General features: G+C 42.2%; 1 protein-coding gene across 2 annotated transcripts; it reads right to left on the reverse strand.

Annotated features, from left to right (window-relative positions):
• Window positions 1-8,729: 8,729 nt before the first annotated feature.
• On the reverse strand, window positions 8,730-11,880 carry LOC135496333 (uncharacterized). 2 transcript variants are annotated; one of them, XM_064785598.1, is made up of 3 exons: window positions 11,851-11,880; window positions 10,853-11,115; window positions 8,730-10,049 (listed from the first exon to the last, which is right to left on the reverse strand). In XM_064785598.1, exons 2-3 carry the CDS (start codon window positions 11,102-11,104, stop codon window positions 8,928-8,930), a joined length of 1,374 nt encoding a protein of 457 aa, XP_064641668.1. In that variant the 5' UTR covers window positions 11,105-11,115; window positions 11,851-11,880; the 3' UTR covers window positions 8,730-8,927. The 2 variants fall into 2 exon arrangements, with proteins under 2 accessions (XP_064641668.1, XP_064641669.1); XM_064785599.1 differs by having other exon boundaries at window positions 10,853-11,105; window positions 11,851-11,879.
• Between the last annotated feature and the right edge of the window lie 13,373 nt (window positions 11,881-25,253).

Below are 25,253 nucleotides of genomic sequence, written 5' to 3' on the forward strand. Positions count from 1 at the left end.
TGAGTTACTACTCTGCAAGACAAATTTCAGTTGTAATTTTTCCAATATTGTGTTTGAATTGCACACCATTGGTGTGGGAGAACCTCCCTCCTACGTTATTTCCCCACTTGTACTATCATATAGACAATATTTGGAACAAATTCATTGTCAGTTTCACTCACTGGTTCTGTCCTTTAAATCGATACAATTTCTTATTTCCATCGAGGTGTACTGCATGTATCCCATTGGAACAAGCTGGACAGTCCATCAATTCAGCACCAGACATAGTTTCCAATGCAAATTGGCAATACTGCCACTCATTGGAGGCTGTCTTGAATGGCTGCGGTGAAATTGTTTGCAGCTGAAATCAGAAAAGCATGCAAATTGAAAAAATCCTTTTTGGCCATGTGACTTGATTGCTATCCCATAAAATCTGTGCAGACTTTCGGAAAAAGGTAGTCCATGTGTGCTGGCCCGAAGAGAGATCGATATGAATGACTCAATACTAGTCAGGTACAATACCTCTACAAGTATTGCCATGAAGTCATAGCATCAGTGCATTGTCTTTGACATCAGCACACTCCAGCGAAGCTGAAAAGTTTGCCAAAACTGAGGCTTCACCCTCGCGGTTTTGGTGAGACAACCGATACCTCCAGTTTGGTATCAACTCCTTAAACCACATTCATTGACATTGCAGTGTACAATTGATCCATAAATTGGTACATGCCAGCAGAACAAAGATTCAACACTCACATTCCTTGTATTCTAGAAAACTGCTCCAATGCTGCCAAAAATGAGCTTCTGGAGAGGGAAGGGCTCTCCATCTTCAGATAATGGTACCATCTCAGGACATCACCCTCAAATATGTACATTCCAGCAATGTTGAGAGCAGTACCGGTATTCCATAGGGCTGTAGCAAAACTAAAATGAAGCCGAAAGAAACGCAAAATTTACGTTTGAGGGGTGGGGGTCAGGGGGGTCATTATTTTTTTCCCAAATAAAGCCTCAACAAACCCCCCCCCAAAAAACGAAATTTTTTTTACCAGCCTGGGTATATATTTAAGACCCTTCCTGAAGCATTTTTTGGCCTTCAAAATGCGAAAATCTGCTCCTAAATGCCTGGTAGTCTCCTACTTTTCCTGAGCAGCAGGTTACTACCAGAACTTTCAAACCCCCTGTTTAACCACTTGCCCTCAAGCAGATTAGGATCCCACCTTGAAGTTTGTCAAAAAGTGCCAAACGTCAAAAGGTGCAACACAAAGCAATGGAAAGTGAAGACAAAAATCATTATATTTTAGTTTCTGAGGGGGGAGGGGGTTGGAGGAGAAACTAAAATATTTTGTTTCTATTGGCTTCACTTAATTTTGCTACAGCCCCTCAGCCATTTTTTATTGACCAGGTTAATAACTTGCAATTATGCTGCACTGGTGACATAATCTTGTACATGTATGGCATTACTTGTAATGTTAAAAATTTAACCTGAAGAAATACTTGGAGATCCTGGCCATAGATCATTGACAACAAGAATGGATACTGAAATCTTGCTCTCTACACCAACATGAAGTGCAGAAGAACTTTGGTATGTACATGTTTGAACGTCCATGGAATACAGAGAAATTTTGGAATTGCCAGAAAAATAAAATGACATTGATTGAACAGAGCGCAAAAAAAGGGCACGAAATTGCCATCAACCAGAAATAATAGTGATTTCCGTACATGATATAGCAATGTTTTTTCCGCATTTCATTTTTCAAAATTAATAATATTCTATGACACTTTTACATCCCATTTCTTTGCATAATTCAACAAAAAACATCTGGCTTTCAAAAACGTACAATATATCTTGTGATCATATCATTCACAGCATTTTGGCATTGGTCAAGTTTCTGCACCAATTATACCCACAATCATACAAGAAGGGCTATAATATCAGAAATCATAGTCAAGATACTAATACAAGTACCTTTCGTGGTAACGTATGCACATGAGTAGTGGCTTTCTTTACGAAAAGAGGTACCATCACAATGTAGACATATACAAGGACTCCGGACATCCACATAACAATCTGTAATTGAAATATTTGCTAAGTCAGTACTGCCAAGAACAACCAATAATACTGGCACAATTTTGTGTGTGTAAACAAAATAAATGATGATCAAATTTTACAGGCTGAGATATTTCTCCAAGCTACCAACTCGGTTCATGCATGAAGTGAGATATCACCAGTTTTGATATTGAACATTTGCTCAGTCAGACTGCACTAAAGCCTAAAGGGAAGAATGTACCACTGTAGCCAACATAAACAAACCCTGGTACAAGCAGTCTGACAGACTTTCACCTAGATACAATAATTTCGGAGAGTTTACAGCAACTGGATTGTGTCAATAGGTGAGGTTATGCAAATAGAAATGAAACGGCCAGGGGCCATTGTGCTCACCGTATAGATATTTGGTGCTTTGGAATTCATCCAGGTTAAGAAACATTGTACATGTATAGTATATAGGTCTAACCAAAGTCAGTATGACATGTGATGTATCGTTGCTTGGAGTAAGTACCATAAGAATATCATCAAAAACAAGTCACTTATAAACGAGATATTGCACTTTTTACCTATTTTAGTTTTGGCCTCCTGGTGGCCAAGTTGAGTACCAGATCAGATCGAAATTCGGTGTCCGAGGTTACATGACGTAGGGAGTCATGTGTACCAAATTTCAAGTTCATAGCTTTAGTGGTTAAGAAACGTGCCATAGTTACAATCAAACGACCAATTTACGCCATTTGACCTCTGTGACCTTGAACAGCAGGTCAAATCAAAAACTCATACGATATGTGATGTAACCTTGCTAGGAGAACCTACCATAAAAATGTTATTGAAAACGAATCACTTATAAGCGAGATATCACACTTTCTAGGTTTTCACTTTTGGCCCCCTGGTGGCCAAGTCGAGAATCAGACCTGACTGAAATCAGGGTCAGAGGTCAGCTGACCTATTGGGTCCTTTGTACAAGTCTCAAGTTCATGGCCTTAGGGGTTAACAAATGTTCCACAGTTACGCTCAAATGGTCAATTTACGCCATTTGACCTCTGTGACCTTGACAAGTACGTCAGATCAAAAACCCGTATCATATGTGATGTATCCTTGATAAGAGTATCTACCATAAAATTTTTACCAAAAGCTAATCAGTAATAAGCGAGATATGGCACTATTCAAATTTTTGGTTTTGGCCCCCTGGTGGCCAAGTTAAGAATCAGACCGGACCGAAAATCAATGTCACAGGTCATCTGACCTAGGGGGTCATGTGTACTAAGTTTAAAGTTCATAGCTTTAGTGGTTAAGAAACGTGCCATATTTACACACAAACGGCCAATTCACACCATTTGACGACTGTGACCTTGAAAAGTATGCCACATCGACCTGATTTTTTGTCAACATGTAGAACTACGTAACAGGTGTCTACATACCTAATTTGAAGACTGTACAACAAATAAAGACAAAACGTGCCACTATCAGTGAAATTTGGGAGTTTGACCTGTGTGATCTTGACAAGTAGGTCAAATCAAAAACCCGTATGATATGTGATGTATCCATGCTAGGGGTTTCCACCATAACAATTTTTAGCAAAAACAAATCAGTAATAAACGATTTATCGCACTTTTTAAGTTTTTGGTTTTAGCCCTTTGGTGGCCAGGTGAAGAATCAGACCGGACCGAAATTCGCTGCAAGAGGTCATGTGACCTTGGTCATAATGTGTACAAAGTTTCAAGTTCATAGCACAAGCTGTTAAGAAACGTGCCACACAGGTTACGGACGACGACGGACGCAGGGCTATTGTATAGACTCCCCTGACGGTGAGTCAAAAAGTCACCCTCAAATAATATAACATATCATATCATTGCCGGCGCCGTAACCCTATGGGATTTTAGCCAGAGGTATGTGGGATCTTTTACTTGCCCTGGCATAGACACTCAGATACAAGGGACAACAGCTTTAAGTCTCATCCGACAAACCCTCGAGTAGTTCATGAGTTGTAAATGTGTGTTGTAAAGAGCCAGGAATTTTAGTGGTTCCTTGAAAGCCACGACAGTTCATCCGGGCCCTAATTTGGGTAGCCAGCAGTGTTAACCACTAGGCTATGAGGCCCATGATAAACTCTGAAACAAAAGTGCCACTAACCTAATTAGTGCACCAGCATCACATTTGGAGCAAAGCATCTCACTTGAAAAACAGTCCCCTCGTTTGGTCAGAATAGCTGCAAGGAGGACTGGCCTCAAACTTGACCAATCTCCCTCAGCACGTTTAGCGTTCAGCGCGAGGCACATACTTTGACTTCGGCTCAGGAGAAATCAATCCAAGAGTTTTCACTTCTTCGGGGAGTTTCAGAAGTTTTTCCATTTCTGAAAAAGTAGGAGCAAAGTGACAAAAACTTATGAATAATCAGTTTTTTTTCAAATTTGCATTTTGATTCGTTGAATGAAGAACGAGGAATCGTGAATCATTTTATGATGCAAAGCAATGGTTTTCTTAAAAGGAATTTAGAGAGCAGACCTAACTCTTGTCTCACTTCTTCTATCAGATTGTTCAATGCAACTCTGACAAAAAAACCATGTTACAAAATTGCCCTAGTTGAAAAACGCAACCAATAGAAAAATTTAGAGTTGATACATACCACTTTTTTCTGGTTGGCGTCGATCAGGCATAGCAGGCTCCTCCAAAACACATACATCACTAGGACCCTGCTGAACAATTGGAACTCCCGAAAAATGGTCTGGAATAAAATGAAACGGCCAGGGGCCATTGTGCTCATCGTATAGATATTTGGTGCTTTGGAATTCATCCAGGTTAAGAAACATTGTACATGTATAGTATATAGGTCAAACCAAAGTCGGTATGACATGTGATGTATCGTTGCTTGGAGTAAGTACCATAAGAATATCATCACAAACAAGTCACTAATAAACGAGATATTGCACTTTTTACCTATTATAGTTTTGGCCTCCTGGTGGCCAAGTTGAGTACCAGATCAGATCGAAATTCAGTGTCCGAGGTTACATGACGTAGGGAGTCATTGATGTAGGGATTCATGTGTACCAAATTTCAAGTTCATAGCTTTAGTGGTTAAGAAATGTGCAATAGTTACACTCAAACGACCAATTTACGCCATTTGACCTCTGTGACCTTGAAAAGCAGGTCAAATAAAAAACTCATATGATATGTGATGTATCCTTGCTAGGAGAACCTACCATAAAAATGTTTTTGAAAACGAATCACTAACTAGAAATGTGAAATTTGCTTTACAGCAAATTTGATGTCCAGCATGATGAGGACGTAATGTGGAAGATATGAACGCTAAACCAATTCTCGGAAAACCCAGACGGTGCAGACTGCATGCTGGTTGACAACAGTAGCGTTACTCATAAACCGCGCAGTCCTTTTTTATCAGCCTTTAGAGCAGTGCTCCAGTTTTGAAAGTATCCACGGCTGGACTTCAATCCGCCTTTCACACTCTTCCACTTCCACTTGAACAACGATTTCGGTGAAAGTCGGGAGAAAAACTCACCGTTCTATCAGCTGATCAGGAACCACACTCCTGACATGCACGGCAGTGTAAGGAGAAAGTGCAACAACGGGATTCCCCCCTCTGCCGCTTATGCACAAATAATGCGGTCTGGCAATCACTACTGATCAAGCCCCAAGCAAACGAAACAAGTAAACAACATTCTGACAATACAACACGTACAATCAATTTATTTCACCAATATGATGCTCTTATCTAACACAAGAATACAAAACTGGCTGGATTGATATCGTTTCACGCGTGGAGAAATAGTGGCAGCGGGGTGAGCATAATTAGTTCAAAAGCAGAAACGGCATTGGTACCTATACAGAGGGGATCTGCACATACCCAAAGTGTCTCCAGGCTTGTGTATGATCTTCACATTTAAGTGTTGGGGTGTGAAAATGTAATGGCGCGAAGATACATACACGGCTCTAAAGCAATCCGGATACTAGGGCGGGGAGGGAGGGGAAAGCCAATCCACTGCAGTGGCTCCAGAGCCTGCCATCGTACACAGGGTTTACATTAACCTGTACACGCCAAACTGTCTTCCTTCTGGGTGTCCATGCGAGACGAAATACAGTTCGCTCAATCACCGCCAGGATACACTTTGGATCTGCACATACCCAAAGTGTCTCCAGGCTTGTGTATGATCTTCACATTTAAGTGTTGGGGTGTGAAAATGTACAGGCGCGCACGCCCGGGCTCTCAACCATCCCGGAGAAACATGCCCTACTTCATAACTCCTTTCCCAATACTTAAACAAAATTAACTAATTAATCCGCCATAATTAATTATTAATTAGGGACTAATTAGTCCGGAATTCGAAAATAAGGTAACGAGAAATTGTAACTTAAATTCTAACATTGCTTTATTATAAGAACTCAACACTGTATTTTAAATTCCACAGAAGATTACACGGTATGGTTTTAGTATGATGATGCATGTAGCGAAAAGGCGAGGTCACACTCTAACCAACACAATCATGCAATAATTACAATACGAAAATGCATAAAAATATACATCGAAATCTGCTCAAGGGAACGCTGCTGGGAAATTATCAACATCGCCAAACTTACTGTAAAGTGTTTTAACCGCTTCTGGCCGACGAGAACTGTCAGCCAGGGCTTCGGACACATTAGCCGCTTTTACCAAAATATCTGACCGACTGTAGTACTCTGCTGATGCCTCTGTGAACCAACCAACATGAGACATTACTTCCGCCGGGCTTGAAGCTGCCCCCGACAGAAGCAAAGTAATGGAGCAGCCGGCTCTTAAGCCGTGAGGGGTCTCACCCTGGTTGATCCCCAATGTATTTAGATAAATCTTTAATCTATCGTAAATTGCACTGTACGAAATAGGCGCATCCAACACTACACCGGCTTCTGAGACTGGACGGAATAAATATCCGACCGTAAGATCCACCCCCCAGGTTTGTGCCTTGGAGATATACTGCTGAACTCCCTTTACCGGGCAAATAAGATGATTTGGACATTCTTTAACAATGAAGGTATTCACTTTGTTTACCGAAAACGATTTCCCATGGGAATGAGAGATTACAAGACCTGATCCATCGGGTAAGCGTTTAACTTCCTGTGTTTTTAAAATTCCCAAATCACTCGCCCTATCCCCGGCAAAGAACTGCATCTTGAGAAAAGCTTGGTCTCTGGACAAAACGAATTGCTCCCTAAGGGATAGATCTGGTCTTTTAATCTGGTTATCGATATATTTTGAAATAGCTTGAAGCTTATCCATGAACAAGGGTTTTGCCTGCTTGGCATCTACGTGCGAGAAACCTTGCTCTCGTTTGACACACTTCAAATACGATTTCACAGGAGGTGAATCAGCCGGATTCCCAACCCCGGAGAAAATATCCCACGTGCTGCCCCTGTCGGTTTCTTCAGAAATAATGGATTTCAGGGACCGGACTAATCCTTCTAACGTACCGAAGGCAAGACGGGTAGGACACCCACAGTGGAATTTACCATGATGCCCGAGGAATATACAGGAAGCATTATGGATCTGTGTCCTACCGGCTTTGTCTTTCCATACTAAAAATCGTGTTAGATCTTTTGGAGAAACCCGTTCCAGGGTTGGCCTCTTAGGCAGTTGTGCCAAAAATTGCAACAGCTCGTTTTTTAGGGATTGCCTTTTCTTCATAAGGGGGGTTGCGGAAGCCGCCTTATCCACTCCTGGAGCCGCTTGTCAATTGCCCCCATGTCAACGCTGATTTTCTGAAATAATCAAGATTAAAGCGTCATCCACAGAGTATATTCGAAGGATATCGCACATTATGATGTGCAGCTAATTCGAAAAGCCATTAATGGCCATCTCAAACCGACGTTATCTCTGATGAACCCCTGCTTGGAGGGATAATATACTACGCCCTTTTCTCCTTTAACCCCAAGGCAAACCTGTGAAATTATCCTGGGCTTTAATAGTGGCCACCATATTGGCGCGGGTGACGTCATGGGTAGCACAAGCGTGCAAACTGGGATTTCCTGCTGGATCAAAAACTGAATAAGGGGTAGAATGACAGCGATAGGTGGGAAAACGTAAGGATTTAGCTCCTTAGCTATTTCCTGGGCGAAAACATTTTGACCCGCTGACAGAGGTGAAGGGTGCAGGGTAAAATGTCTCAAAACATCGCCCTGTATTGAACGCATTGCATTTGAGTCACATGCCATGAGGTCTACTCCGTGCGGGCCATAGAGTAACTCCAATTGGAACCATTTTTCACTTGCCAACATAGTGTCCTGAGCTGAAATTGCCCTAGAAGGAGTATCTGCTGGGTTTTCTGCCGAAGAAATGTACTGCAAACGTAAATCAATATTTAATTGCTGAGTAAGATGAAACAATTTTATGAGCATTTCATTTAAGGCGTTGTCCTTGCAACCCTTGTTATTCCACGACGAAACTAGGCTTGTGTTATCGACTTTAACGTCTACCCGGTGGTCTTTTATATTTGTACTCAATGCTAAGAGGGAAGAATAGAGGGCGTCGGCCTCTTTGACATGAATCGGCCTTATATCATCTGCAGCCCAATAATCACCTAAAGTATGACCAACCTGTGGCCCTGATAGAGTGACCGCGCCATAGCGATATCCCGAAGCATCAGTAGCCAGAGCGTAATGTAAATGTTTTTCTGGTCTCCAAGAAAAATGCCCATGCCAATCATCCAAAAATGCCCAGAATTGTATCTCGTCCCGTAGGGGGCCAGAGATTGGGATGGTTTTACTGTTTTTCGAAGCTTTGGCTATTGCGCTAAACAACTCTCTCGTAAATAGTTTTGCGGCCGGAAAAACCAACATCATAGAAATGCATTTACCCGCGAATCTTTGTAGCGTTTTAAGGCTGACGAAGGGCTGACGAAGAATTTCCTCGCGCAAAACGTTAAAACTTCTGTTTCTTATCAGATGGCAGAAGAAACGCCTGCCTGCTAGAATCTACTAGAAACCCTAAGGACTTGAGCGCCATCATAGGTTGCAAAACACATTTTGGCAAGGAGAACGTGTAACCTAGTTCTGTAAGGATATATAATACCAAAAAGACCCAAAGCAAAGGAATGCTTGACGCGTCAATATTCTTAGGGACCACGTAGAATCTGTCGTCAATATACTGGATGGTTGGGATCCCCAAATGTCTTAAGAAGGTTGTAGCTGCATAGCCTACAGTTTGATAAACATAAGCCGATGATTTCCATCCGAACGGAAGCGTCGTACAAACTAGGTACCAACCTGCCCATTCCATGCCAAAATACGTTTGCGAAGTTTGCGATAATTTAATATGGTCATACCCCGATTTCTCATCAGTGGCAAACATGAGAGCATCTTTGTGTACCAATCGCGGTACTTCTTTCAATGTATCTAATGTGAAGGGAGAATCCTTAATCCACAGGTTAAGGAATCTCTGGTCATTGCATAATCTCGGCTTTGAAGGTTCAACTACCAAGGGCATGACTACTTTAGGGGGCGGACACTCCCCAACTTTACCCCAAACTCTGACTGAACCTGCTTTGATTCTATCATTCAAGGTTTCGGAAATAAAAGCAGCTTGTTTCTGACAATGGACAGAGTTAGGAAAAAAACTAACTGGGGGTTCGTTTGAATTGTATTTCTGACCCTTGAATTCACCCTTAAATGGCCTAAAGAAAGAATGCACATCAACCCCTTTTTCCAACCAAGTGTGAACCATCTCGCTCTCTGGGAAATCGTTCATTATGGAACTCCAAAGTTCAATATTTTGATGCAATTGTCCAGCGACAAAGTGTTCAGGGTCCCTTAAAGGCAAAGTGTCCAAAGGCACCGGAGTTTTTTGTAGAAGTAATACATCATTTACAACCTGATTGAGTTTGAATTGTTGAGCTGTGAAGTCAGGAGAAGTTTCCCCAATGGTAGTCCAAGACGCCTGTAACCTCTTGACCTTTTCGGCAGCAATTGGATTAAATTTCACCGCATATTCCCATTCTGGAATCTCTGGCTTAAAGTGCCCCAGTGAGATAGTAGGGGGGGATTCCTGCAAGAACCAAAATAAAATGTAGAAACATCTCATTACAGGCGTATCAGACTATCAAAGGGAGAACTTCTCCTAACTCACAGCTCGCGCGAACTAGGTCCGCAAGGGGTAAGATCCCTTGAGCTGAGAGAGAGGAAGATGTTCAAAATCAAAATTGCTTTACTTATTAACGGTTTTCTAAACAATACACTTATACCACTTAGCGTACCGGACTATTTTACCTTAGACCTATTTCTTGTTGTCAAATTGGGCCTTTGCCAACTTCATCTTTTCACATTCTTTGTACCAATGCCCAACCTCACCGCAAAAATTACATGGGCCCGGGTTATTTCTAGCATAACCATAACCGCCATAACCCCTGCCGCGACCTCTACCTCTGCCGTACCCATAACCCCCGCCATATCCCTGACCGTAAGCGGCACCATAGCCACCAAAGCCAAACTGATGCTAGGGAGGTGGGGGAGGCTGCGCGTAAACATGCTGAAGGGGGGAAGAGGATACGGCAGAAGAGGTAACCGGTGGAGACTGTGACCTGGAACGAAGCGGCTTTTTTTTACCAACTTTTTGGCCTTTTTGCACTTGGCTAAAGCTTTCATTATTACGTCAGACTGGCCTCCACCCAATGCGGAAAGACAAAAAGTGGGGATATCAACAGTATCTTTGAAACGTTCAGCTTGTTTGCCGAGCTCGTAAAAGAGGTGCCAATCTTTGTGATCTTGGTCCTTGGCGCACGCCACTAGTTCGTCTAAAGTGGCTAGGATGAGGGTAACGTTGGGCTTTACTTGTAAGGATAAATTCCTCACCTTCCTCAGGACTGCCTCCACCGGTTCTGCCTTTCGGTTCTTTTCTCTCTTTTCTAGTTCTAGAATTCGTTCCCGTAAACGCGGCGCGGTTTCCTCATCCTGTTCTTGACGGTCGAGGCGAGGGGCTTTGGCTACTGGTGCTTCGTCTTCATGCAATTGTTGTCCAACGGGCTGTCCATACTCGTTCGCAACCACAATGGCCGAATGTAGCAGCAGGCGGAAGTTGCCTACCGAATCTTCTCGACCTGACATTCTGAAAAAATCTACCGCATCTTCACCCGTGAGTTCCTGAAAGGCTACTGCTATGTCGGGGACGTCCAATTGTTCGGTAGGGCGGTTGAGGCGTATACGAGCAAGTGGGTCCGGGAGGTCGTCGTCCTTGAAACGGGCGAGAAGCTTCAAAATGGGCAGCAAATCTCTGCCCACTAATGAGTGCCTTTTCCGCAATAATATGTTATTGGAAGCCATGACAGAAAACTTCTAGGAGCGAAGCAATCTAGCCACGGCCAAGAAGGGAGTGAAACAAGATTGCCACCAGACCTGAATTTAAACTCACGCCCAGAGATTATGAATGGGATTATAAAACCAGTTGAAAGGTGTAAAAGCCAGTTAACAAAGGATCTCCTGCGTGCACAAAAGGGCGTGTCACGTAACACGAATCACGCGGCGAGCTTGACGGGAAAGCGCATGTGCGCACCCAACCCTCGATATGTTACATAATGTAAAACCTAATGTTTTGCTGCCCTAGCAGACCTATTTCCATAATGCATTTACCTATGCATTTCCTATACCTCTGTATACATGACCAAACCGAAATGGCCGCCATACCAAATAACCAAACTGCCAAGTAACCTAAAACTTGGAACCTTCACTATAGCTTTATAATAGCCCTTACCGAACTCTAAATTTGGCAAAAGGACGAGCACAAACTTAGAAACGGGATAGCTGTATAGAAAATCTAAAATAGCGAGAAATAGGCAAAAAACGGAGATAATTACCTGAGAGCGCACAAAAAAGCCGACCGTAAGGTGAACATGCGAGACGAAATACAGTTCGCTCAATCACCGCCAGGATACACTTTGGATCTGCAAATAAGAACAGAGACGGGAGATATTTTGTGGAGCTACATGACGTCACATCCGTGGCTATTTTTAGTAACAAACACTCAATTTTTCACCAAAAATCGCCAAAAACTCATCGAATGACTTTGAATATTGAATATTTTTCTGAACTCGGACCTAGATATTAATGTAAGCGAAGATATCAGTGACATTTTGGGTGGAGACATTGAGCGGTTTGGTTGGTTTGGTGCGCAAACTGAAATTGGGATATGGAAAGAAAACCAGTGAATTCAATAGATGTCCAGCCAGCCAGTGGGCTGGACATCTAATAAGCCAGATATCACACTTTCTAGGTTTTCACTTTTGGCCCCCTGGTGGCCCAGTTGAGAATCAGACCGGACTGAAATTCAGGGTCAGAGGCCAGCTGACCAAGGGGGTCCTTTGTACAAAGTCTTAAGTTCATAGTCTTGGGGGTTAACAAACCAAAAACTAATCAGTAATAAGTGAGATATCACACTATTTATGTTTTCAGTTTTGGCCCCCTAGTGGCCAAGTCAAGAATCAGACTGGACCGAAATTCAGTGTCAAAATGTCATCTGACCTAGGGGGTCATGCAAACAAAGTTTTGAGTCCATAGCCCTAGCGGTTAAGAAACGTGCCACTGTTTTAGAAATAGGATACGACGGACGACGACGGTGAGCCAAAAAGTTTCCTAGATAGGTTTGTCCTTATAAGGTTGGGGCGGGTCAAAAAGGCAAATTTCGCAAAAACTCTTGTGTCTCAGTTGGCTTTACTTTAATTTGGTATGTCATAGAGTTAAAATCTTGCTCATCAATGGCCAGACACCAAGCCCCATAGGTAATATTTCGTCACAGAGGCAGATAATTCATGAGCTTATTTGAGAGCAGTGATTTTTCACTTCTGCTAAATGTTGAATAAACTTTGGCTAATGGATGGTAGCTGCAACATACGGGTCATCAAATTTGTCAAAAGAGTATACTATGAGGTAGTCTCGTCAGGTTTTTGTAAACAGGCACCTTAAAAATAGTTATCCCCGATTACTATAATTTGTTGATTGAATTGATTATCTGATTAAAATTCTTTGAATATTTAGATATATAATAAAGATGGGCAAGCTCCTACACAGAGGCAAAGATCCTTACCATTCTGCACTAAAATGTTCGGTTCTCGTACAGTACTACTCGTAGAGCTTGCCACAGCTGAAAAATGAAAAATGAAGTTATAAAGACACAAAGTACGTGATGGGCTTAGAAGAAGTTAAAATCATTATCACAATTCAAGTCCTGGTTGATGGCCTTTTCGTCACATCTCTGAAAAGAAACAAAGCCAGCTACAAAATGAAAAACTATACAAGTTCAATATCATACAAGCCTATAGGCGAATATGGGTCGTCGCGTTGATGCCAGAACGTCCCCAAAGTTTGGAAATGTTGTTCTTAATTCCTCCGGGTTGGGGTACCTATGGCTTGATCAAATGAATATTAATGTGGATAACTGGAAAATATTATACTCTAATGCCCAGTAAACGATTAGAGATATTTGTCAACATGAAATTTTTGGTGAAATCGCAACAAATAAAAAACTCGATGTATAGTAATCTTATGTTTTCATTTGAACTTCAAACATATTTAAATGATATTAAATCAGTGAAACACAGGGCTTGTATCACAAAATTAATGCTGGAAGCCCATTGTCTAAGAATCAAAACTGGGAGACACTGTAGTCTAAGAAAGTGTGAGGTTTGCAAGTCAGGGGAGGTTGAGGATGATTTTCACTTCCTTGCGGTGTGCCCTAAATATGCGTCAAAACAGCAAAACTCATTGCAGTTGTAATAAAGTGATCTCCATTTTCTGTCTCTGTCGGATCTGACTACAATTTTTCTGAAAAATCCTTCACCTCCCTCTGCTGCGATTATCAACGAGTTCTTTAAACTGCGTAACTCTATATTGTCCTGATTTCCATTATTATGTTTTTGTCTTTAAATATTTGTGATCTTATTTTGTATACCCTGTAACTTTATATTGTATATTTTGTAATTATTTTATGTAACCGTTGGCCCCTAGTGGGCGTTTTATAGTCTGGGCTCCTGACCTCACTCTCGCTGTCGTAGGTCAGGCAATAACAAAAATCTATAAATAGAACAATAGCTTAAACCACCATTTCCACAAAAATTCTTATGCCTAATTTTTTTTAATATTATAAACAACCTATCCTGCAAAAACCAACGCAATCGGTCAAGGTTTAGCGTCCCAAATCGTACTTTTGCGAAAATGACAATATCGCTAAAAGTGACGTCATTATATGGGGAAACCCCTTTGGTCTGAAACATAAAATAACCGTAATCGCGCATTTTAAGAGTAATTCCGGTATTTCTACAGTGTAGAATGATGTGTTCAATAATAGGCATAATCCTAGGACAGATACAGCGCTCAATTCGACCGTAAAACGATAATTGGCTCGGGAAATTACAACAATGGCTGAATCTAAAAATAACACTCCTCTTTTCTGCCGTGTTATTTGTAGACGGTTGTTGTTACCTGACCCGTTCCTAAACCCTACCAAAAGCCCGGAGATCGAGGTCAGAGAACCAGACTATTTAGCGTTTTAGAGTAATAAAGAATTTGAATTTGAATTTGAATTTTTCCACCGCTGTACCTTATTATCATAATTATGTCCACGTGATTAGCTGCTCGGTATTGACGAGCAAGTGACAGTCCTCATTTGCATGTACATTAATGTCATTATTATGGCTGACGCGATCCTGTAAAGTTGTGCGTAGGCTAATTTCTCGGCAAATACTTGATTGATTTCGTTGAAATTTGAGAGTATTACAGATTAGATTACTGCTTACATTGGGTTTTCGTAGTTTCTTCATACATCATCGATAAAGACACGTAGCTTTGTGAAGAAACTCACCATACTGCTCGCTGGCCAGCACAACATTCCTGCATGCTACGTATACACGCTCATCAATTTTGAGCTCCCAATTAATAATTTTATTCATTTCGCATTTTACATGAGACGAAGGACTTAATGAACAAGATAACGAACTTTAATGAAAACTTAAGTTTTATTACAATAGGACAAATACTGGCAACGCAATTTGCATTTCAATTCAACAACTGCCGAGCATCCTAGGGCTAAAACTATCTTCATTCATAGTCAATCTCGCCATTTAGCTAAACGGACCTGAAACAAATCGATTCAGCGTCTACACTTTTACTCCGATTTGTCTCAAAATTGGTGACAAAGAGGCTGAATGTACTGCAAACAATTCCTCGGAACCAAATTTTTAAATAAATGATTTTAAAGATATTTTTTAGTGTAAAATGCCCGTTGCTAGGCATGGTTGCTAGGCACATGCTGCCACAAACATAATGACAGAACCTGACAATAAGGGTCTGCTCTCGCGACGACCAATACACCTCCTTGAAAGACATGTAAGGGGCCAATGCATGAGATGAAATGAAATAGTTCATCTACAAGGGAATAAATCTATGACTAGACAGATTTTGCCTCATACTAACCTGTGCCTCTTTGCTTTCTTTTCTGCCCGACATACGGGCCACACAGGTTTCCAACAGCATAGGCTGCGTATCCATAGGCTGTTCCGTGCCCTGCACAACATTCCCTTTTTACCGCCTGGCGCGCCACACGGACAATGAACCTTCGTTGGTGTTATTGATCGTTCCCATAGGTTATGCCGTGTCACATTGCGGGCATATATGCACTGTGGATTGGGAATATAGGCCCATATTGGGATTGAACATGTCCATTCTTTTGCGAGTGAACAACACGGAAGCAATGTCTGAGGCGAAATTAATTCAAGAGGTTCATCAACGGGAACTACTCTGGGACCCCGAAACTGATGATTATCATAACAAGCACGAACCTGTAATTTGTTGCTTAAAAGTCAAGTTTTTATACATGTACATGTCAATTTGATGTTGCAAGTGAAAATACAAGTTACTTGTATTTTCATTTTCAATATTCATAAGAAATTGTCTTCTGAAATAATGACAGCGTGCGGATAAACGCGATTGACCGCTGCGAAATGAGGACTACAAAGGCCTACATGACCAAAAAGGAATATCCAATGGAGACGCAGGGCATAGTGCCAGGTCACAAGGCTGTTACGCCATAACGCCACACTACACAAGGGCATACCCTATGGATACGCGGCCTTAGGTGCATTCCGTGTGTACACTTTCTTGGGGCCTGTTACTTTCTTCGTATTCAGCTTCTTTATAGTAGCCTTCATTATGGCTGTCATTTCACTACCACTATACAATGGGGTGTTGACGATTTTAGTTCTAATGACTGCAAGAATGATATAAAAATTATGATATTTTTTTACTGAAGCATAATAATTCACTGACAAATATAATTATTGTAGGAGTTTATGGAATGTTTCATGGTTACAAAAACAATGATTTTGGCAAGGGGGGTACACCTTTATAATGCTGACAACATAACGCGTCATAATGTGTTGCGATAAAACATCGTTGGTGACATTGCATTGTGAACTAAGAATAGATGATGCAGTGCAACTGACGTCAATACAACAAAAGCCTCAACTTTGGATGCTAAATTGGTGTCACTGCACTGATGACATACCACGTCATTGGCACAACAACAACAGAAGTGAAGTGTGGCAGACACAACCATTTAAAACTTAATTCACATGTGGCACCATGTTTCGTCAATGTCATTGTCAGCAAGGTCAAGGGCTGGGACTGATCAACATCCAAAATGGTCATAAAATTTATATAACTGTAGAGCAAGACATCTATATACCCACATATTCATAGTCAGATATGAGAGAGTGAAATTATATAAAGGGAGAAGACATGAGCCACTAACCAGGGGTCATGCCTGAGGGAGCCTAACTTGGAACATTTCAAAACCAAGAATGGTAGTAACATTGCATAGCAATCAACACCACTTCACGAAACTTGAATAAAAGCAAAAGAATATTGTTCGTTATAAATTGGGAATAATTTCCTACCTCACTTAGAATACATAATGGCTTTGACAATGTGGATTCATCAAATAAACCAAAAATGAAGAGGTTCACTGACTGACACCTGAAAATAGATGAAAACTTATCAACGCAATAAAATATTTTTAAAGATGATGACATTAAACCTAACGATTACAGATTTCTGAGATGGAGATTGATGAAAACCATGTTGAAGATGAAACAAGAGTATGGCATTTACAAATTAACCATGATGTCAATACATCTTTAGGCCTGCAACCAGTATACATTTACAATGCACAGCGAAGCATGCTTTACCAGTAAGTTTGACTTTGAGTTAGTTGAAGATGAGGACAGTTGGAAAAACGGGCTTATGCTGAAGAGTCAACATTTGATATACTAGAAGGGAAGAACATTTTCCCTGATTAATATAGTCCATTCGTAAATGTTATGTTTACTTCGATCATTTGGAGCAATGGAGGGTCCTTGATTATAGGCCATCTTTTGTTTCTTGATATTTCTCTATCATTCTTGGCACATGAGCAGATGGACACATAAAAATAATAACCTGAATGTTTTAGCCAGATTGATTGAGAAATAAACTGTCCGAATTCAATGTACACAAATGCATACAAAACGAGTTTACAATCCCCGATCACACCCCAAAAAAAGGTCATCGGTTGACTAACCAAGCACCACTGTTCAATGCATTTATAGTTGAATGCGATCAAACTACGTCATTTCCGATCGGGGATTCTAAAGTTTAGCCTTTATTTTCACTACCATGGTTACTAAAATGAAAATATCCTGTTTGGGTTTCAAAGAAATCCGACAAGTAGTTTGCCCTTGAGGGCCCGAAACATTGCGGACATAACATTTATGAATGAACTATACATGCTTCCCGAAATTGGTGGCTTGCATTGGAACTAACTTTTCCCCATTGTCCGTCATCAAAGGCATTCAAGTGTGTTGGTCAACCATGACTATGTCCTTGTCCCTCCATCATAAGGCCTAGTTTCCCCTTATGACATCACTATTTCGGACACTCAGCGCCCCATTTCTGGAAAGGTGTATAGATCGTTCCCACCAGATTGCTCAAAACTCACAATTCATCATGGTAGTTGATAAAACTTGGAATCAGTGAAACCATGTAACCCGTGCTAAACCATGGAATAGCCTAGTCAGTACTGAACCGTGGAATGACTGTGCAAGTACCGCGTGAAATCGGGTGCGTTCCTTCTTTCCAACTGCCAATCTCGTCCCAGCTGATTAATTGATAGCAATTTGCCAGTAGTTCCAGAAACCACCTTCTTGTGGAGGATGACGTCATCGAATATCTGGGTTGAGCTGATTTCAATATACAATATAACTGGGGTTCCAGGACGTATGCTGAAGATGTTTTATTTTATCGAAGTGACTATTGACACGACCGTCGTGTCACGACCGTCGTGTCTGCAGCGCCATAATCTGTAAGAGCATTACCCGACCGTCGTGTCTGCAGTGATGCAGGGTAAGACTTGCAGCCACGACGGCCGTGCCACGGTACGGTCGGGTCCGCAATACTAAGTTTCATCGCTGCTTGCACGACGGTCGGTAAGCCGTATTCAGGTTGTTCCGGTCCATGTTTTATATTCACGCACGGTCGGGTACGCAACACCAAATTTCGTTCTTGTTGGCACGACGTCGTCGTTTCCGCAATGAAGGGAGCCTGCATTGCGGAAACGACGGTCGGGTCCGCAGTGCTAACAATAACCATTCGGGGCACGACCGTCGTGGCTACAAGACTTACCCTGCATCACTGCGGACACGACGGTCGTGTCAATAACAGCTTCCTTTATTTATATTGTTAAAATAAAGGCTTCCCTTGTAAAAGAAATGGGAATTCTTGTATCGTTATTTATTAGCAGGCTCTTTGAAAGAATGGTGAAACAGTCCTCCGGGTAGGCCTAGTGCCCGGCTAGTGACATCAGGGGTAGGCCTATATGGACCTTACCAAGCCTAGGTCGCTAGCCGGTCACTAGGCCTACCCGGGTTTGGGTTTTTCCAAAATATGGAATATTAAAACGGATCTGCGACTATAATTCCTAAGAATCATTTTGTCTATATGATATGCTCTGATTAAGCTTGGTAGATAGGACCATAGGCCCCTGAATGCTAATTAGCATTCAGGGGCCTATGATAGGGCAAACATGCACTCGAGAATCACTAAAAAATGTGTCCGCTATAGAACTGGTGACATCACGAAAATACATATCTCTACATCCCGATGTGTACATGAAAATGTACGAAATCGCTCACCGTGAAGGAATTCGTTCTCATTTTTCATCTCCAAACCCGGCTAAAACCTTCGGTAATAAATCTTCTTATACGTTTCTTGTCATGCTTAAGATTATGTAAGGATAAGTGCCAGCCGGTACTGCATGATGTAGTCAATCTTCTCTGTATCACCCTGTATGATCACACCGCTCCGTAGTTAAATTAGGCCCCGTGTGGTGGCGTAGTAAGCGGAGCGCTGATTGGTGCATATTATGGGTGTGTGGTGGGCGTGTCGTGACGTCATGCCCATATTTGGGAGATCAGTAATGTACACTGGAGGCGAGGTATGACTGGGTTGTTCTAAAATATAGATTGTTGAATCGGAAATGCGACTGATTTCTAAACTACCGTCAAATTTCGATCTGATCATGTAAAAATAAGCTCCAAATATTGATTCGTAACCACCTTAGGTTCCAATGGCATTATTTCCTGTTTTTATGCATTTTTAGGGCAGGCGGTATTTGCACCACGCCACCACAGGCACCACGCGACCACCACGCCACCACGCGAACAGGCGGAGCGATCATAATGACGATATCAAAACAGACCATCAGACCACAGACACTTGAGAGTTGTGGTTACACCTACCAATTATAGATGGCATGTTGGTATACTGCGTTGTTGCCTGACGGGATTTACGAGTATTTATTACTTGTTAATGGCATTTGCAAAAAGCAGGGCTATTATTAAGCCGCTATACATCCGTGTCCAACCGTTTGTCATGAGAGATCTTATCACACCAAGAAGATTTTTCTTACCTTTTCTCTTTCCATTGTAAAACTGCCTGTATCTCTCAAAAAAACGGGGGGTTACCAAATGCAAACGATGGGTCCAATCGTCAGTCAGGTACTGACGGATACAGCCCAGCCTTTCATACTCCGCATGATTATAACCAAAGTCATTACGCAACATATTGCGTTCAAATAAAATCATTGCGGGAGTGTTTCAACAACGACGGATTGTTTATTTTACAAGAGTTCCATTACAGAGGGCACCTGTTTTGGTTTGAAACCTTTACTTTCTCATCAAACTAACTTATTTTGTAGATGTGTCATTAGTCACAGCTACAGATGACAGAATGCAACTTAGGCTTTGGTGTCCATTGAACAAAGGTCTTCAAAGGTCAGGCGGGCGCGTCGATTATAATAATAATATACAATGTATAATAATGATCACAATATTGAAGATAAGAAGAAGAATTCCCAAGCTTGTTGGCTTGGGAAGCCTAGTGATTCACCTTCCCTAAAGAATGCATAAGATTCGAGACATGTCCATTAAAGGGGCACTATAGGCAGCATCTTGGTAGGCAACATAAAGTTACACAAAGTAGCCAGTGAGTCTCTCACCTCTCACAGTTTGTCCTAACCTAGTCACGCCTGTAACAGGGATACATTCAGTGATGAATCAAATAAGACCTAATGCCCTTACTCTGTTTATAAGTCAGCTAAAGTTGGCCAATTTGACCCCCTGCTCCTACATAGTCCCCCTTTAATGGGGAACTATAGGCAACAGCTAGGTAGGCAAGATAAAGTTACACAAAGTCGCCAATAAGGGTCTCTCACACAACAGTATGTTGAAACTATGCACACGTGTTCGAGTAAGTGATAAATCTAACTCCTCCCCTCCCCCCCCCCCCCCCCCCAACCCACCCCACCCAAACGAACGGCCACCCCTTTAAAGGGAGACTATATAACCCACTCGTACTCGTATGGTTTTTGCAGGTCAGTCGTCAGTTGGAGTAGGTCTAGTTACTCAACGGTAATTCAGTACGTATTTCCGTAGTTGGCGTACGCCTTTATTCCAATAATCCCAAGAACGGGCATCAGAGAAGCTAGGATAGCAGCCAACGCCATCCATAATTGTTCCAAGAAACCATGATCCAATGAATCGACCGCTATTTTGATATAGTCATTATGATCGCTCCGCCTGTTCGCGTGGTGGCGTGGTGGTCGCGTGGTGCCCGTGGTGGCGTGGTGCAAATACCGCCTGCCCATTTTTAGGACTAATTCCATGGTTTAGCACAGGTTACATGGTTTCACTGATTCCAAGTTTTATCAACTACCATTCATCATAGTTTTAGCAGACCAAAATTCACGGGATTTTGCATGCAGATTGATTGTACGGTAGGCCTATATTGAGACATGATGTATCGCACCGCGTATAGGTGGGCGTACGTAAATTAGTAGGTTTATACTATAGCTAATGTAGCCTAGTTATGTATTTTTATGTACCGTACATCAAGCAAAGCAAAGGCGACGGACAGCATAATGGACAGGGCTGGTTTTCTGTATCGACAATTTTACATATATACCCACCAGAATACTTACAGTATTTAGACTATGTCATAGAATAACAAACAATGCAGTTCCCTCGCTCTTTTCCATCTCTTCCGACAAAAACAACGTGGGTTTTTTTTCTTTTTTTTCGGAGGCTTCTGGATAAACCGCGGGAAAAATTAATTCCGATACCGCCGTCGCAAGACCAAACTCGCACAGCACCTCGGCTAATCCGATTCTGACGGACGGCTGCCATGCCGACGATCTTAACGAGCCATTATTTAAACACCCAATGTCATGGCGATTGTCCTGGCCCCCATTATGTTTAATCACAATAAGAATCATGTAAAGCTTTATCCAGCCTTGGAGGAAATTCCTCCAAGATCCAGCTAAACATGACATTTTGAAATGTCGAAATGCTTAAAAACTGATAATAATTCCAATGCCTTTTTCAAATAATTTTTGACTGCACTATTTGCGCTAGGATACATAATTCGCGTCAGGCGACGAAAGTGAAGCTGCTCGTTGGTACACGTTCGCTATTCCGGCTGAATTTCGTCTCATATTTTTGAAAAACCGGTCGAACGAACCAATCAGCGCATAGCCTAAGTGGGTGGCGTAGCCTAGTAGTATTAGGTCTGTCTCATAACAGAACGTTAGGGACGGACGGGAACCAAAATCAACGTCCATGGACGCGTAGTAGGATTAATCTAATAGGCCTTCACATGTCACGTGGAGTACGTTTGCGTTCCAAGTTCTGAATGGAGGCTGGCCATGTAACAATGATCTTTGCACTGGATAATTGCATTCAATGGCAATAGACCGCCCATATGGGAAGGTTCATGTAATTTTCCTTTATTGTGCGTCTAGCCTTATCCCTGTGGTGACATGATTAGACACGCATTGAAAATGGTCAATAAAATATCATTCCTTTGTCCGAAATTGAATTGATTATTGATAACATTTAATTGCCATGGTTTGTGTTGGCCAGCAGTCGCTTGGCCTCACGCTACTTTCACCATGGAGAGAATTAGGATGTTTTTTATTCGCTGCTCCGCCGCCCATACCACCGCCACCAGTTTTGCTTACACCAGCATTTCATGATTTAGAAGTGCGTCCGCCTCCGTTGCCTCCAAGACTTGATGAAGTTCTCACCAATCAACCAAATGGGCCATATGGTGGAAACGACGGTTTACCAGGATTAGAAACCACCAGATGGACTTTTGGTATCTATCAGGTGAGACAGTGGCCTCTTTCCAGCACCTCGTAGAGGACATTACGCCCCTTCTGGAAAACAGGCCAGGACGGTACCGAGATCATTATTGCTGTCGGTGGAGAACCTTTACTACTTTTTTTCTATTGGATCAAGAAGTATCCGGACATTGTTGCGATGAGTGCAATGTTTGATATCAGCAAGCAATCTGTTTGCAGAGAACTTGATTTTATGACAGATGTTTTGTGGACTTATTTTCAAGACGGTATAACATGGCCGACCGATGAAGAGTGGGAACAACTGCGGGGCAACTTGGATACTATTCCAGATGCGGTTGGGGCGATAGACGGTACACGCAATCGAGATCCCAGAGAGTGAGGATCCCCCGCACCTGTACTACAGTGGCCATGTCCACAAATATTGTATCAGCACTCAGGTCATTATCGACAATCGTGGAATGAGTTGTACTCCCCTTGAATAATCGGTATATGGAAGTGGCCCCTTTGTTACTGTGCTACTGTTGTGTGGGGTGCGGGTGCGTTTGTGGAGGGAGGTATACGATACATGTACTAACTCAGCAATTTCTCTTGCAATAACTTCTCTTATCCTTCGTCTGAGTTGTTTTGCGGTTCGCCTAGCGTATAATGCCCTTGTGCGTTCCGGCAAACGGTTGACATTTTGCCGGATGTGGCCTAGAATGCGAACATAATTATTTCTATGTCGCTGGTACCCTTCCCGGAGAAGGGCCATCTCCTCCATGCCAACAAGCACTCTATCACACATGACTGTTCGTTCACTTCGACAACACTGTGCTAAAAACCGCGCTAAAACTAGACCCATATCATAGTCATAACTTGTTACTGTTACTCAGCCACAGTCCAACAATGGACCGGTTTCTTTTGCATAGTAACTGCTTAGATAATAAAAAGACACTCAATTTGGTTAATACGAGCCAACCAGGCTTTTGTCAATAATTGACCGCTTGTCCATAACAAGGCCTATTCGGTAACGTCGGTAACATCGATTTCCCTTCATTGACAGTTAACCAATGCACGTTGTATGCATAGGTGGGCGTTCCTAATGTGCTTTGGTGACCACCAATCAGAAGAAGGACCTTACGTATGTATTCATCACAGCAGCGCAGCCCTGGTGGTAATGCTCGTGTGACCAATAGCATCAAAGTAAACAAGCATGGTACGTTGAATTAGGTACTTCTTAGGTTCCCGTCTGTCCCGAACGTTCTATCATGAGACAGACCTATTAGGTCTGTCTCATAACAGAACGTAAGGGACGGACGGGAACCAAAATCAACGTCCATGGACGCGTAGTAGGATTAATCTAATAGGCCTTCACATGTCACGTGGAGTACGTTTGCGTTCCAAGTTCTGAATGGAGGCCGGCCATATAACAATGATCTTTGCACTGAATAATTGCATTCAATGGCAATAGACCGCCCATATGGGAAGGTTCATGTAATTTTCCTTTATTATGCGTCTAGCTTTATCCCTGTGGTGACATGATTAGACACGCATTGAAAATGGTCAATAAAATATCATTCCTTTGTCCGAAATTGAATTGATTATTGATAACATTTAATTGCCATGGTTTGTGTTGGCCAGCAGTCGCTTGGCCTCACGCTACTTTCACCATGGAGAGAATTAGGATGTTTTGTTCGCTGCTCCGCCGCCCATACCACCGCCACCAGTTTTGCTTACACCAGCATTTCATAATTTAGAAGTGCGTCCGCCTCCGTTGCCTCCAAGACTTGATGAAGTTCTCACCAATCAACCAAATGGTCCATACGGTGGTAACGACGTCTTTACCAGGATTAGAAACCACCAGATGGACTTTTGGTATCTATCAGGTGAGACAGTGGCCTCTTTCCAGCACCTCGTAGAGGACATTACGCCCCTTCTGGAAAACAGGCCAGGACGGTACCGAGATCATTTGCTGTCGGTGGAGAACCGTTTACTCCTTTTTTTCTATTGGATCAAGAAATATCCGGACATTGTTGCGATGAGTGCAATGTTTGATATCAGCAAGCAATCTGTTTGCAGGGAACTTTATTTTATGACAGATGTTTTGTGGACTTATTTTCAAGACGGTATAACATGGCCGACCGATGAAGAGTGGGAACAACTGCGGGGCAACTGGGATACTATTCCAGATGCTGTTGGGGCGATAGATGGAACGGTACATGCAATTGAGATACAAGAAACTGAGGATCCCCACCTGTTCTACAGTGGCCATGTCCACACTTGTATCAGCACTCAGGTCATTATCGACAATTGTGGAATGAGTTGTGCTCCCCTTGAAAAATCGGTATATGGAAGTGGCCCCTTTGTTACTGTGCTATTGTTGTGTGGGGTGCGGGTGCGTTTGTGGAGGGGGGTATACGATACATGTACTAACTCAGCAATTTCTCTTGCAATAACTTCTCTTATCCTTTGTCGGAGTTGTTTTGCGGTTCGCTTAGCGTATAATGCCCTTGTGCGTTTCGGCAAACGGTTGACATTTTGCCGGATGTGGCCTAG

Source organism: Lineus longissimus, chromosome 11 (genome assembly GCF_910592395.1).
Source record: "Lineus longissimus chromosome 11, tnLinLong1.2, whole genome shotgun sequence".
In the NCBI taxonomy this organism is placed as follows: domain Eukaryota; kingdom Metazoa; phylum Nemertea; class Pilidiophora; order Heteronemertea; family Lineidae; genus Lineus; species Lineus longissimus.

Bases quoted from the DNA above. Each gene is read 5' to 3' on its own strand.
- LOC135496333 (XM_064785598.1), bottom strand. From the start codon at position 11,104: ATGTCAGGTCGAGAAGATTCGGTAGGCAACTTCCGCCTGCTGCTACAT. The intron at 10,050-10,852 runs GTGAGGAATTTA...TGGTTCTTGCAG, and splicing joins TGGAGGCAGTCCTGAGGAAG to GAATCCCCCCCTACTATCTC.